The sequence below is a fragment of the Natrix helvetica genome (assembly GCF_964273705.1).
Source record: "Natrix helvetica genome assembly, chromosome: 3".
Taxonomy (NCBI): Eukaryota; Metazoa; Chordata; class Lepidosauria; order Squamata; family Natricidae; genus Natrix; species Natrix helvetica.
Genome location: NC_138549.1, coordinates 176,736,012 through 176,748,194, shown reverse-complemented (window position 1 = coordinate 176,748,194; position 12,183 = coordinate 176,736,012). Strand labels below are relative to the sequence as shown.

General features: G+C 40.7%; 1 protein-coding gene across 1 annotated transcript in view; it reads right to left on the bottom strand.

Annotated features, from left to right (window-relative positions):
* Positions 1-410: 410 nt before the first annotated feature.
* Positions 411-12,183, bottom strand: part of LOC309389576 (uncharacterized protein) — a 43,261-nt gene continuing 31,488 nt past the window's right edge. The window contains exons 12-16 of the mRNA XM_081948126.1: positions 11,194-11,267; positions 10,433-10,481; positions 9,594-9,651; positions 8,019-8,098; positions 411-548 (exon numbers count right to left, since the gene is read on the bottom strand). Coding sequence (XP_081804252.1) covers positions 507-548; positions 8,019-8,098; positions 9,594-9,651; positions 10,433-10,481; positions 11,194-11,267 — 303 coding nt within the window. The 3' untranslated portion in view covers positions 411-506. The remainder of the gene's footprint in view (positions 549-8,018; positions 8,099-9,593; positions 9,652-10,432; positions 10,482-11,193; positions 11,268-12,183) is intronic.

Below are 12,183 nucleotides of genomic sequence, written 5' to 3'. Positions count from 1 at the left end.
GTGTGTGTATGTTCCAGCATAACTCTGGAATGCCTTGAGCAATTTCAACCAAATGGTACACAGATGACTTACTCTCTGGAAACAAATACTCGGGAGGGGTGTTCTGTTACGATACAGCCTGTCGTGCCCTAAAATGGCTTCTACTGTGCAGCGCAGTGGAGTTGCCATGGTAACGGCTTCACCATACTCCACGAGGGGGCTCCCTCTGGTAAGGGGGAAAATCCAACATTAGAAATTACGTTTGGTCCGGACATTTCCCCCTCTATAAATAAATACCCGGGCAACGCCAAGTTCTCAGCACTAGTCCACCGTAAAGATGCTTGAACCAAATTCTCTTCTTTGGATCCTCAAAGGTTGGAACTCCCCACCCTGAAGGAAAGAAACCAAGGCAAACATTTCAAGCCTTTATTGCGTGAGTCTCCAAGGGACCTCCATCACGTGTCTCCTTCCAGGCTCCAAAGGAGAGCAAGCAAACCCTCTTGGGACGTTCTTCTCCGGCCCAACATCTACCAGACGATGACCGGCTTGCAGGAGATGTAGGCACATCCCTAAAGGACAAGAGGAAGGAAGCGGGGGCACGCTTGGTTTCAAACATAACTGATAAGTTTCTTTCTCTTAAAACCCAATGGCACTTTTTTTTTCCCAAGAGGCCACCTGGACTTTCTGGTTTTTCTTTGAAGACATTTCACTTCTCATCCAAGAAGCTTCTTCAGTTCTGGCTGAATGAGGGAGGATGGAAAGGTTTATATTTCTTGCAGTCATCTGGTCGTTAACGCTCCCTCTGAGAATTGTTGAGGCCCCTTGGAGGTTTATCTGTTTATCTGTATTTAATGTCACCTGAATAGTGCAAATGGGTGTGGAACCTTCTTGGAACGGCTGAAAGGCGTGCATTTACACCCTGGTTCAGGTGGCCCCTCCGAGGGCACAGATAAGCCTCCAAGTGGCTTTAATAACTCTCAGAGAGACTACTAACGACCAGATGACTGCAAGGAACATACCGTATTTTTTGGAGTATAAGACGCTCCAAAGTATAAGACACATCTAGCTTTTGGGGAGGAAAAGCAGGGAGGAGGGAAATCTGCCTCTGCCTCCCAGCCATTTACAATACAATAGCAGAGTTGGAAGGGACCGTGGAGGTCTTCTAGTCCAACCCCCTGCCTAGGCAGGAAACCCTATATCTTTCTAGACAAATGGTTATCCAACATCTTCTTAAAGACTTCCAGTGTTGGGGCATTCACAACTTCTGGGGGCAACTTCTGTTCCACTGATTAATTGTTCTCACTGTCAGGAAATTTCTCCTCGGTTCTAAGTTGCTTCTCTCCTTGATTAGTTTCCACCCATTGCTTCTTGTTCTACCCTCAGGTGCCTTGGAGAATAGCTTGAATCCCTCTTCTTTGTGGCAACCCCTGAGATATTGGAACACTGCTATCATGTCTCCCCTAGTCCTTCTTTCTATTAAACTAGACATACCCAGTTCCTGCAACCGTTCTTCATATGTTTTAGTCTCCAGTCCCCTAATCCTCTTTGTTGCTCTTCTCTGCACTCTTTCTAGAGTCTCCACATCTTTTCTACATCGTGGTGACCAGAACTGGATGCTGTATTCCAAGTGTGGCCTTACCAAGGCCTTATAAAGTGGTATTAACCCTTCACGTGATCTTGATTCTATCCCTCCGTTGATGCAGCCTAGAACTGCGTTGGCTTTTTTGGCAGCTGCTGCACACGGCTGGCTCCTATTTAAATGGTTGTCCACTAGGACTCCAAGATCCCTTTCACAATTACTACCATTGAGCAAGGTACCACGTATACTGTACCTGTGCATTTTATTTTTGTTGCCTAAATGTAGAACCTTACTCATTTGCCTCCTTGTTTTGTTTGTTTGTTTTGTTTTTATTGGATTTATATGCCGCCCTTTCCCAAAGGACTCAGGGCGGCGTACAACATTAAAAAACACACATCCCAAAAGTTAAAAAGAAATTAAATACATATCCAAAAAAACCAAACCGAATTTATAAGACAATACATTTAAAAATGAGTTAAAATTAACAGGCCAGGCCGGCTTGCTGGAAAAGCCAACTTTTTAGTCGGAAGGACCAGAGGTCGGGGATGATGCAAAGCTCCGGGGGCAGCTCATTCCAGAGGGAAGGCACTCCCACAGAGAAGGCTCTCCCCCTGGGGGTCACCAGCCAACACTGTCTGGCCGACGGCACCCTGAGGAGGCCAACTCTGTGGGATCGTATTGGACGGTGGGAGGCTACTGGTGGCAGTAGGTGGTCTCGCAGGTACCCTGGGCCTAAGCCATGGAGCGCTTTAAAGGTCATAATTAATACCTTGAATCGCACCCGGAAAACAACCGGCAACCAGTGCAGGCTGCCTAAAAGGGGTGTAACATGGGAGCACCTAGGAACCCCCATGACAGCAAACAGCAAGCAGTACATACGATATACGCTGTTTGTGGTGTTACATTTCAGACTACACTTGTACAGATGCTGTTAAAATTGATGTGGCTTTCTGGAAGTATACGTTATTCTCTGCTATTTAAAAGAAGATACAGTAGCACCGGGCCTCTTCAGATCAAGCACTTATTTTTAAAAGCTTCTTCATTTCCTTAAGTTGTCTGGAACAATCATAAGGACAGTCTTTAAAAAATAAGTCTAATAATTGGATGGTAGGGAAAAGAAGGGTTTATATTCCTTGCAGACAGCTAGTCATTTGCATCCTTTTAGAGGGTCGTTGAGGCCACTGGAACCCTGAGGACAGAGATAAACCCCCAAGTGGCCTCAACAACCCTCTAAAAGGATGCAAATGACTAGCTGTCTGCAAGGAATACGAATCCTTCCCTTCCCCACTGTCCTGTCAGAGCTGAAGAAGCTTCTTGGATGAGAAGCGAAACGTCTTCCAAGAAAAAAAGCAAGAGAGTCCAGTTGCCTCTTGAAAAAAAAGCACCTTTGGGACATTTCAGTGACACCTGACTATCGGTTTTGGGGTCCTGCATTTGATTTCAGAGAATAACCAAAGCCCACCTCACACAGGGGCTAAGGGCAAGTCAAGAGTAGCCTCTGGAGAAGATGAAAACAGGACTAACACCAAGCCCTTGCCCAAACAGATTCCTGCCATGGCTTATAACAGAAGAAGAGTTGGAAGGGACCTTGGAGGTCTTCTAGTCCAACCCCCTGCTCCAGCAGGAAAGACTGTTCCTTCCCTAGGTCCTTCTTGCATCCCATCTGAACCTCTATGGAGATTCATAACATCCAGGTCATGGTTGCCCCAAAGGTGCTTTTTCAAAAGGCAATCAGACTTCCTTGGGTTTTCTTGTCCTTGAAAGCTGAAGAACTGAGAATTGAAGAAGCTTCTTGGACGAGAAGTGAAACATTTTCAAAGAAAAAAAAAAGTTCAGTCGCCTTTTGAAAAAGCACCTTTGGAACCACACCTGAACTAGCCGATAAAGACAGGAATATCTTTGCATTATCTCCGATTGGAAATATGCGTGGTGCGATGGCCTAGAGGTGGAGTTCTCGCCTCACTGTGAGTTCGATCCTAGGTAGAGGCTGATATTTCTCTCTCAAGGAACAGTGAGAATGTATCTGCTGAACAAAACTCCGCATTGGCGACAGGAAGGGCATCTGGCCATAAAACACTCAGCTGCATTCAGTTGCCCAGACGCCACCCCGCAAGCGATTATGGGGGATCGTTAAAAGAAAGTGGCCTCTGATTGGAAAGTGGCCTCTGATTGGAAATAGGATCGGCCTGATAGTTAAGTTGTTGGAGAAGGGGATGATGGACGTGTGAGTCAGGGGATTGTTGTGAAACAACAGAAGAAAGAAAACCAGGGGGAGGAGCCAAAGTTGCGACAATACGACGTGCGATCTCAATGCTCTGAGATCGCATTCGACACTTTTGCCACTGGGTGGTCCAAATGGACCTAAATCGTCCCACAGAGATGGTGAACAGGAAGAGTACGTCTTGCTGATCTCAGGGACATTCGCAAAGTCCCTGATCGATTCAAGAGAAAGTTCTTCAAGCCGGTGACAAAAAATCCAGCCATTTGGCTGACGAAGTTAGGACGGCTGCAAAATGGAAGGATATGGAAAGAAAAGGTGTTTCCAGCTGGTGAGGAAATGTTATTGCATTAAGAGTGACTGCCTATATTTACAAGATGCTGTACCGATGGCATTTAGATCCAAAAAGGCTAGCCTGTATGTATGTATCCGAATCTACAATCTAAATGTTGGAGATGTGACTGTGTTGGTGCCACGTATTACCATATTTGGTGGACTTGTAAAAAAGTTAAAGCATTTTGGATAAAAATATGGTGGGTTATTCAAAATATTTTGAAAAAAAGGATAAAGTTCACACCACAGTTGTTTTTGTTAGGCATAGTTTCAGATTGTACTGTTATAGAGACTAATTTGATTTTGAACCTAACGACGGCAGCAAGATTGTTGGTGGCGCAATATTGGAAGAAGGAAGAGTTGCCCACTATCCAAGAATGGACGTTAAAAGTAGTAAACTTAGCAGAGATGGCTAAAATTTCAGTGTATCTGAAGGACTACTCAGATGAGAAGTACAAGCTGGACTGGAGAAGATGGATTGACTATATTCAAAACAAATACCGGACTAAAAAATTTCAGTTAGTTTATGAATGAAGGCATAAGGAATGTTACAATTTATTCAAAGCTAGTTTAATAAAGGGGGAGTTAAAGCACAAGAATAGTAACATGTTAAAATTAGTTAGCTTATGTTAGCGTATGGGAGGTCGGGAGGGAGGGTGGGAAGAGGGAAGGATAAGGGGAGTGATAATTGTAAAATTTATTAACAATTTTAAGAATAAAGAGTGACTGCCTATAAAAAACTTAAAATAAATTCAAATTGGAGAACAGAAGAAATAAGCAGCAGAAATAAATTTGGAATGGTTTTTGACAAGGGGTTATCTTTCTTTTCTTTTTTTTGAATGCTATCTTCACGGACATAATTTATGTAAGACCTTTAAAGCAAACGGAATAAGCCTTCTTCTTCTATTTTCCTTTCTTTTCATTACTCTCTGTAGCCTATGGTGCAAAATTCTCCTCTTTCATTACTGTGGGTGTTTTTCTAACTCATTTAAGAATTGGACTTTCTTTTCCATTTGAAATACAAAAAAGACATTTTTTTAAAAAATTGCAACATTGTAACAACAGCACTGCTACTTCGGAAGCTAGAACTTTGTGCATTGGAAACGAAATACTTTACTTTCTCTCACTCATCTTGGCTCGGCACTTCAAGGTCTTACTGCTTGTTTACAGAGAGCGATAAGAAGAAAAGTACACAGATGTTCCTTTGAGGTATTTCTAACCAGAGAGAGGTGAAGATGAAATTATTATTGTGAATTGAAGACTAACCTTTGCTAAAAACGTCTAAGCTAGAATAGCAGTGTTTATTAGTTGAAAACAATGGCACAATTCCAGCAAAAGAAAGAGGCTTTAAGTCTGCAAAATATATTCTTAGAAATACAGAAATTATCAAATACACATGAGAGGATTGAGAAGAAGTTGGATGACTTAGTACAATTAACAGCAAAATATGACGGAGAAGTTAAATATGTTTATCAAATGGATAAAGGGGCAGTTAAAATTCAAAAAACCGAAGAGGAAAATGAATATAAAGCAACTAAAACTCCTTATATTTATGGTGATTGGTTTGTCTCTGAAAATGGAAAGAGTGGAATATTAAAAGAGGAATTAAATGGAGGGGAAACTTACTTCAGATGGCAAGATACAGAAGAAGAAAAATAAAAGAATTTATGCATCTAAAGAGAGAAATTTTATTAGCAATAGTTTTGATAACATCACCGACAATTAAAGATAAGCGGATTAAGGAAACAGAAGAAGGGCATCGAAATTACATGAGAGATTTTATAAGCAAAGAGTTGCTAAGAGGAGTCCATATAAAGTTGATTAAAGAGAAGATAAGAGGACTGATACCACAAACAGCAGAAGATATGAGACTATTTTGTTACTGGAAAGATACAGGTTGATAGATGGAAGGGTATAAATTAAAACTAGCTAAACGTAGTGAAATTTAGTGATAATAGATAAAGTTAAACAAATAATTGATAATGATAATAATGTATACAATGTGTAGTGTCATGATAAACAATAATGGGATATAATATTGAATGGTACCCATGAAAGGAAGATTAGAAATCCTCTTGGATTATATATAAAGATTAATTAAAAAAAAGAACCAAGTTAGATATAGTTAAGTTTTGAATATTAGGGGGGAAATGTTATGATACAGGATATAGTTAAATAAAGGAGGGATAATGATAATAAGGCATATATAGGTATGGGTACAACATAAGGAAATTGGATGTAAATTGCAAATAATGGTTTGGAAAGAAGGATTAGAAAATTTTGTTATTGAATATTATGGATGTTTAGCTAGAATAGGACATAAAGATTCAGTGTTATTGGAGGGTTTTAGAAATAGCAAATGAAATGCCAGTATGTGGTTATGCATTAAATCTTGGTATATTTTATGATGAAGGACGTTTAAACAATTATAGTCAAATGTAAATGGAGGTATGATGATGGTAACATGTATAAATATCTCAGTTAAAATATTTGAGTTAATATGAATTATGTTTGATGACTGTGGAAGAGATGCACGAAAGCCTTTTGTAACCAACTGATACACTTTCTACAGGATGCAAAAAAAGAAGATTTTATGTGTTGTGTTTGTTTTGAAAATAAAAAAAATAATAAATAATTAAAAAGGAAGCATGAAAACCAGAAAGCACGGGTGTTGCCATTGCTGCACAAATTGTGCTTGTGGCAAGGACTGACCCACAGGGAAATTGGTGACCAGGAGCCATCTGCAATAAAGCTTTGATGTTATATAGGTTGGTGGCAAGATTAATTTATGCACAAAAATGGAAGGACACTTTGATCCCCACTATGGACAAATGGCTGCAAAAGCTGACGGAGCTAGCAGAGAAGGCTAAATCAACTGCTTTGATTTTTAAAAAAACACACAATTATTTTTGTCCTTGGAAACCACTCCTGGACTTTGTGCTTGACATGGGGCAGAAAACGGAAACTTCGATTTTACCAATTAGACAGGTTTGTTGTTATAGAAACAGCTAGTTTATACTGTTATGTAAAAGTTAAAAAGTTGAGATTGGATGCTATAATTTTACTCGACTGCATCAAAAGAAGTTGGAAATCAATGCCTTTTTCCACTTTTTCCTACACTTTTCCCTTCCCTTCTCCCTCCCTTATTGTCCTTCTATTTTCTTTTGTATTTTATATTATAAATTAACACATTTTAAAACGGTAAAAAATAAAAACAACGTAGTAAACCAGTGATGGTGAATCTTTTCGGCAGTGAGTACCAAAAAGGTTCGGCAGAAACATCATGCTTGCTCGTCAGGGAGATGCTCCGTAAAAGCCAAATTTCCAGGTTCTATCGCACACCCAACCATCAGCTGGGCCGCGGGCTTGCGCAGGCCGTTTTTCAGAACTGCCACACATGTGAAGAGATAACGCTCCATCAAAAACAAAGTTCCAGCTTCTGGCGCACATGCGCACCTGGCAATCAGCTGTGTGGCGCACATGCTTACACTGGTTTTTGTCACTGCCCCGCGTGCAAAAGACAGCTGATCTTCACGTGTGCATGCTTGCCAGAAACCTGGAAGACAAACAGGCAAAGCCATGCATGCCACTTCGGGCACGCGTGCCATAGATTCACCATCATGCTAGTAAACTATGTTCTGGACCAAGTAATCAAACGTGCCCTGTGACATCACTGCAGAAGCCCCGCCCCTTACAGCCAGGTGTGTAACATCCCAGCCCAGATAGAAATGTAGATTTCTTTTCGTGCCACCCACGGTTGGTCCTCTCCCAGTTCTTGGTTGGCATTTTCCCAGGCTAGCAATGGGACATCTACCTCGGTGGTTGAGGCAGCCGAGAAATGTATAAATTAAAATAAACAGATTAGAATAAAACCAAGCCAGCCCTTGGAAACAGAAATTTATCTCTCACCCGTCGGTAGACGCTGGTGCTGCATGACTCACAGGAAAACTGGGCTGGTAACAATAAGTGGAATCTTTCTTTCAGGTTAACTAGAGAGAGAATTCAAAAAATGTTAGAATATTCATGACTGGGAGAGACATGGTAACAAGGTCAGCCAATGAATGGGCATAGCAACTAAGTCAGCCAATGGGAGCTTAGACAGAATTGAGTCTGTGCTGTGCTGAGAATTGAAACTGAAACAAGACATCTCTGAAATGAAATGAAACTGACTGTTCTCTCCTACTTGTGTTCTGCTTGTAACTTCTTCCATGTTGGAAGAATCTACTACTGGTATTGTACATGCATTCATTTGTTATTATGTATATAAAGAAATTAATGAATCCAGCCAAATCAGTTATCTGTGTGTGTTTCTGGATTTGATTTTTCTGCAACAAACTCTGACAAAAAAAGAATGAAAGAGATTTTAATCCTGCGTCATCTATTGTCGGACACAAGGACATGTACAGGAAGTTCTCAACTTACAACCATTTGTTTAGTTGGCCATTCAAAGTTACGACGACACTGAAAAAAAGTTATTTAGGTCATGTGATCAAAATTCAGATGCTTGGCAACTGGCATACCTTTATGACGGCTGCAGTGTCCCGGGGTCACATGATCCCCTTTTGAAAACCTCCGACGAGCAAAGTCCCTGGGGAAGCCAGATTCACTTAACGACCGTGATGCTAACTTAACAAATGGGGTGATTCACTTCATAACAGTGGCAAGAACAGTTGTAAAGTAGAGAAAAACTCATTTAGCAGTAGCCCTTATATACTGCTTTACAGTGATTTTACGGCCCTCTCTAAGCGGTTTACAGAGTCAGCCTCTTGTCCCACAACAATCTGGGCCCTCATTTTACCGACCTCGGAAGGTTGGAAGGCTGAGTCAACCTTGAGCCGGTCAAGATCGAACTGCCAAACCGCAGGCAGCCGGCAGGCAGCAGAAGTAACCTGCAGTACTGCACTCTAACCACTGCGCCACCGCGGCTCTTAAGAAATGTTTCATTTAGCGTGGGAATCAATTGTGGTCGTACGTTGCGGACTCCCTGTATAAACTTTAATACATTTTTCCATGCTGCTTCTTTGCGCCTGACATGAATCCGTTTAACTCCACCACCATCCCAGCTCTTACCTGCTCTTGTGCTACATGGGGACTCCCTCTTCTGACCCAGGCTTCCTTAGAAAGCAAGAAGCAGTCTTTTTTCACTGCCGTTGCTAAGTGAATCGCTGCAGCTGTTACATGAATAAGATGCTTGTGAAGTGAGTCAGGGCCTTTCCCCATCGGTTTTGCTTGTCCGAAGGTCGCAAAAGGGGAAATCAGGTGACTCCTGGACACGGCAACGGTCATAAATGTGAGTCAGCTGTCAAGCATCCGAGTGTAAGACACGCGACTGCAGAGAGGCTGCAAAGGTCGTAAGTGTGAGAAAACGGCCATAAGTCACTTTTTGCAGTGATGTTGTAACTTTGAACGGTCACTAAATGAACTAAATCGAGGACTACTGGTATAATTCGACCAGTGGTTGGTGCAAAGGCCAGCAATACCCACCACTCAATATATCTTTACACCATGTTCTCAGTGGGAAGACTCTTTCTGCTACAGCATTCTGCAAAAGAGAAAGAATAACTGAATAACTGAGTTGGAAGGGACCCCGGGGGTCTTCTAGTCCAACCCCCTGCTCAGGCAGGAAGCCCTATACCATTTCACCCAAATGTCTGTCCAATCTCTTCTTAAAAGTCTCTAGTATTGGAGCACACACAACTTCTAGAGGCAAACAGTTCCACTGGTTAATTGTTCTCACCCTTAAGAAATTCCTCCTCAGTTCTAAGTTGCTTCTCTCTTTGATTAGTTTCCACCCATTGCTTCTTGTTCTACACTCAAGTGCTTTGGAGAATAGCTTGACTCCCTCTTCTTTGGGGCAACCCCTGAGATATTGAAAGACTGCTATCATGTCTCCCCTGGTCCTTCTTTCCATTAAATTAGACATATCCAGTTCCTGCAACAGTTCATCGTATGTTTTAGCCTCCAGTCCCCTAATCATCCTGGTTGCTCTTCTCTGCACTCTTTCCAGAGTCTCAACATATTTTCATATTGTGGCGACCAAAACCGAATGCAGAATTCCAAGTGTGGCCTTACCAAGGCCTTGTAAAGTGATATTAACACTTCGCGTGATCTTGATTCTATTTCTCTGTTAATCTCCTGTTTCTAAGCTAGCATTTTAACCACGATATTTAACTAGCTCTTAGCTGAAATCAAGATCTCAACTGAACCAATTCTACAACTTTTTGATTCTCTAGGGAGAGAGGGAGAAACTTTTATTAATGTTTTAAAAATGGGGTTCAAGGCCTCCTGCCCTTGTCCTCATTTACCCCTTGCCACATACTCACATCAATGTCACACAGCCCCGTTTCACAGGAACCCTCAATGCTGAAAGACCTGGGGGAGAAACAAGCCATCATGACCCAAGATGTAATCCGCATCTTATCCAGTCCCTCCTCCGATCCTAAGACATCTCCCAGCCTTTCCCGGAGAATTACTACAGCCTAAGTTATTATCTAGCTTTCTACCCCAGGTTTCCTCCTGAAATTCAAGATGGTGTAGATACACCTCTCTTGTGGTCAGCCATCTCAGGAAAACCAGACAGGAAACACAATGAGGTGAGCTAATTCTATTTGATTGTAAAGTGACATTAATGGAATCTTGGAAGTCTGAAAGCAGAAATTTCCCACCGTCTCCTTTACAGCCTGAGAAACTAGGGAGGGTTTCTTTCTCCACCCATTATCCAGCTGCAGGCTCAGCTGACTCTTATCTGACCATTCCCTTGGCTAGGTTTCTTTTCCCAGTCTCCCAAGGTCTTTCCCGCCTACTGCAAAGACCTTGAAAGTCTGAAAGTAGAAATCTCCCGCTGTCGACTTTACAACTGAGAGACTAGAGAGGGCTTTTTCTGAGTGACTCTCTCTACCTGTGATAAAGCTGAGGGCTAAGCCATCTCTTTTCTAACTGTTCCTTAGGCATCATTTCTACACTGTCCCTCAAGGTTTTTCTCACATACCATTATATTGGCCCTCTTCCTGACGCAAATTCCTTCTTGCCTACAACTTCCAGATAATCCAATCCAATCATGACCATTCAAGTTTGGACCCATTACCTTAATACAGTCACTGTGACCAGGATTAATCTCCTTGGGCAGTTAATGGTAGTCTCACTACCAAACCTTCCTGTCTACAAATGGAGAAGAAAAAAACATCAAGAATTCTACCAAATATGGTCAAAGTCCATGTTTAGCTATTTAGTTACTTAGATAGTTATTTAGGTATTTAGTTACTCAGGTAGTTATTTAGATATTTAGGCATTTAGTTATTTAGTTGGTTATTTAGTTGCCTAGTTATTTAGCTACTTAATTATTTAGGCATTTAGTCATTTATTTAGGTATTTATGAGTAATTTAGGCATTTAATTACTAGTTATTTAGGCCTTTAGATAGTTATTTGGGTACTTATTGAGGTATTTAGGTATTTAGTTATTTATGTATTTAGTTACTTAGTTATTTAGATACTTAGTTACCCTAGTTATTTAGTTACTTAGTTATTACTGTAGGTATTTAGTTACTTAGTGATTTAATTACTTAGTTACTTACAGTAGGTATTTGATTACTTAGTGATGTAGGTATTTAGTTACCCTAATTATTTAGTTACTTAGTTATTTACTGTAGGCATTTAGCTACTTAGCGATTTAGGTATTCAGTTACTTAGTTATTTAGGTATTTAGTTACTTAGTGATTTAGATATTTAGTTACCCTAGTTATTTAGTTACTTAGTTATTTACTGTAGGCATTTAGTTAGTGATTTAGTTACTTAGTGATTTAGATATTTATTTACCCTAGTTATTTAGTTACTTAGTTATTTACTGTAGGCATTTAGTTAGTGATTTAGTTACTTAGTGATTCAGTTACTTAGTTACTTACTGTAGGTATTTAGTTACTTAGTGATTTAGGTATTTAGTTACCCTAATTATTTAGTTACTTAGTTATTTACTCTAGGCATTTAGTTACTTAGCGATTTAGGTATTTAGTTACCCTAATTATTTAGTTACTTAGTTATTTACTCTAGGCATTTAGTTACTTAGTGATTTAGGTATTT